The sequence below is a fragment of the Tupaia chinensis genome, unplaced genomic scaffold, assembly GCF_000334495.1.
Source record: "Tupaia chinensis unplaced genomic scaffold, TupChi_1.0 Scaffold144276_1, whole genome shotgun sequence".
Taxonomy (NCBI): Eukaryota; Metazoa; Chordata; class Mammalia; order Scandentia; family Tupaiidae; genus Tupaia; species Tupaia belangeri.
The window spans coordinates 1171207-1174206 of NW_006204133.1; the positions used below are offsets into that span (position 1 = coordinate 1171207).

At 52.6% G+C, this 3000-nt stretch overlaps 1 protein-coding gene across 1 annotated transcript in view; it reads left to right on the plus strand.

The window, feature by feature from the left end:
- Window positions 1-3000, plus strand: part of CNNM3 (cyclin and CBS domain divalent metal cation transport mediator 3) — a 29906-nt gene that overhangs the window by 9252 nt on the left and 17654 nt on the right. The window contains exon 2 of the mRNA XM_006166633.2: window positions 7-367. Coding sequence (XP_006166695.1) covers window positions 7-367 — 361 coding nt within the window. The remainder of the gene's footprint in view (window positions 1-6; window positions 368-3000) is intronic.

A 3000-nucleotide genomic window follows, 5' to 3' on the forward strand; every position in this document is an offset into this window, starting at 1 on the left:
CGCGAGCGTGTACTGGAGCTGGCGCGCGGCGGCGGCGACCCTTACAGCGACCTGAGCAAGGGCGTGCTGCGCTGCCGGACCGTGGAGGACGTGCTCACACCGCTCGAAGACTGCTTCATGCTGGACGCCAGCGCCGTGCTGGACTTTGGCGTTCTGGCCAGCATCATGCAGAGCGGCCACACGCGCATCCCTGTATACGAGGAGGAGCGCTCCAACATCGTGGACATGCTCTACCTCAAAGACTTGGCCTTCGTGGATCCCGAGGACTGTACGCCGCTTAGCACCATCACCCGCTTCTACAACCACCCTCTCCACTTCGTCTTCAATGACACCAAGCTAGACGCTGTCCTGGAGGAGTTCAAGCGAGGTATGGCCAGAGCATCGCGGAGAGGATGTCCATGCCAGTGCCATCCCCTGGGAAAAGGCAGGCGGGCGTGGGGTGGGGGGTGCTCTGGGAACTAAAAAAAAAAGAGTCCCACCCCTGTGGAGAGCTCTGCGACCTCTAATGGCTTTTCAGAAGGTGATGGTCTTACTGAACAGAATGACCTTTCAAACATTCCAAGGCTGGTGTTGGAAGAGGGACAGAGTACTGTGGAAAGCAGCCACCTTAAACACACCCCCTTTAGGGGGAGATATGCCCACTTAGCTGCTGCCCTCCAGCTCTTGGCTTCTCCCCGGTGGCTTCTGTGTACTTGGGCTTTGTAGCAGGACTGTACTCTTGGATAGAACTGAAGAACGCAGAAACGGTAGTTTGCAGGTACCGAGTGTTAGGTGTACACAAGCTGGACCCGCGTCCTTGCAGCCCAGCCTGCTCATCGCTGACCAGCGGATGACTCCTGAATTCCCATGGGTGTGGAGGACTTTCACTTCCATTCCACCTTAAGCAGCTTCATGGATGCTGATTCAGTCTCCCCTTTCGCTTTTTTCTTCCTTTTTTTTTTTTTTTTAACTTCCCCTTTTCTTAGACTGTTACCTAAGTCCTTAATTCCACATTTCACCCCCTCCTTTGACCGTGGTCTATCCAAGCAACTCTAAGGTTGAAGGTTAAAAACAGACTTCCTTTATAGTCCTCTCCATTGTTAGCCACCAGCCATGTTCCTCACCCCTGAACTGCAGGATGGGAGCCAGACCCTGGGGCTCTGGATGGGTTTGGCCTGAAAGACTGGGTGATGTGAGGGTCAGAAGGGAGAAAAGCACCCTCACCTTCTTGGCAACTGCTGAGAAGTCTCGCAGCCCCAGGTCCACATGGGAGCTGCTCTGTCACACACCACCCCCCATAGTAGTCAGGGTTGGAAGGCACGGCTTGCAGTAATGGCTGAGTGGAGCATTGCTGCCGTATGCCGGGTTCCAGTAGGCGCTTGCCATGCGTCATGTCCCTTGCCCAGCCGTCTTGGTTTTCTTGACACTAGAGGTCGTGGGTGCTTGCCAGAGACAGGAAGAAGGGAAAGCATGGAAACAGTGGTCATGCTACAATCCCTTCTCCATCTCTCTCTCTCTTTGGGATTTTGGGTGCGAATGCCCATGGACCTGGCTTGTTCTTTTTCTTTTTTAAGAATTACTTATATAATTTTATTTATTATCATTTTTTAAAGAAAGATTTTTGCTATAGGGCACATGTGCTTGCCAGAGAGATAGAAAGCAAGAAATCACCCCCCTCCCCTCAGGAGGCATGGCCAGGATGCAATCCCTTCTCCTCCAGTCCCCTCTTGGGATCTTGGGCACACACGCACGTGTGCCCAGTGTGAGTGGGTTTTTTTTTTTTTTTGAAGAGGTTTTTGCTATAGGGCACATGTGCTTGCCAGAGAGATAGAAAGCAAGAAATCACCCCGCTCCCCCCAGCAGGCATGGCCAGGATGCAATCCCTTCTCCTCTCAGGATCTTGGGCACTCACGCATATGCACCTGGCATGAGTTTAAGCCACTAGGTCTGGGACTTGAACCGTGGTCGACTACATGAGAGTCCAGCGACACTGCCATTACGCCATCTGCTGGTCCTTTTTTTTAAAAATAATTTGCTGTAAAGGCACATGTACTCTAGAGAGAGCAAGCGAAACTGAGAGAAAGTTACCAGGTCCGGGACTTGAACTGCACTCAGCCCTGTAGGAATCCATACCTTAACCACCACACCACCTACTGGCTTCACCTGGCCTGTGTCTTAAGCTGCTGCATCTTGGCCCCAAACTATGCAGTTGGCTATGTGGGATCCACTTGTCTAAACCACCAGCCACAGAGCCAGCCCTTATAATCCCTCTTAATCCTTGCAGGAGGCCTGGGTGCTAAGTTACTGTTCTGTTGTAGCCCCCGAGTGAGTGGGAGATGTGGATGGGCAGCTCCGACTGGTCCCCGGGGGCTCCTGGTTCTTTCCCTGGAATGTAGTCATGCAACCCCTATCTGGGAGGAGGCCCATGGTGGGCAGATCCTTCTAGTGGTATGCACTCTGTCTAGGCTGCTGTGGCCCTTACCCCGGTCAGTGGTGGTCTTGGGCCCATCTTACTTGCCCCTTGCTTCTAACTCCTACACCCTGGGGCGGCTGCTCAGCCTCTCCTGGTTCAAAGCCTTCAGTTGCTAGTAATGAGTGGGTGAAGGAACCAGAGGGAGGAGACAGTGGAGCCCTGCTGCTAGTTAGCGAGGTGATGAGCACTCCTGGCAAGGTCTACTTGGGGTGGTATTTGCTAACTCAGGAGCAGGGGGTGAATCAGTGCAGCTTTCATTCCAGGCAGGTCACCCGCTGCCGTCTTTATCTGGAAGTAGTAGACCGTGTGCTGGGCACTCATGTTTCTAGGTTCCTTGAGAAAATGCACACTCGGTGCCTGAACTTGTGCTTTCTGCATCTTGTGAACTGCCCCTGGGTGGAGATTTGGGGCAGCGGGAGTGGAAGGATTGCCCCAACTGGACCTAAAACTTAAGGGAAAAGCTTCAGGAGTTGTGCAAGGTTGGTGAAAGCTGTTTTTTTTCTGTTTGTTCGTTTTTTTTTTTTTTTTTTTTTTTTCTCTCGGGGGCG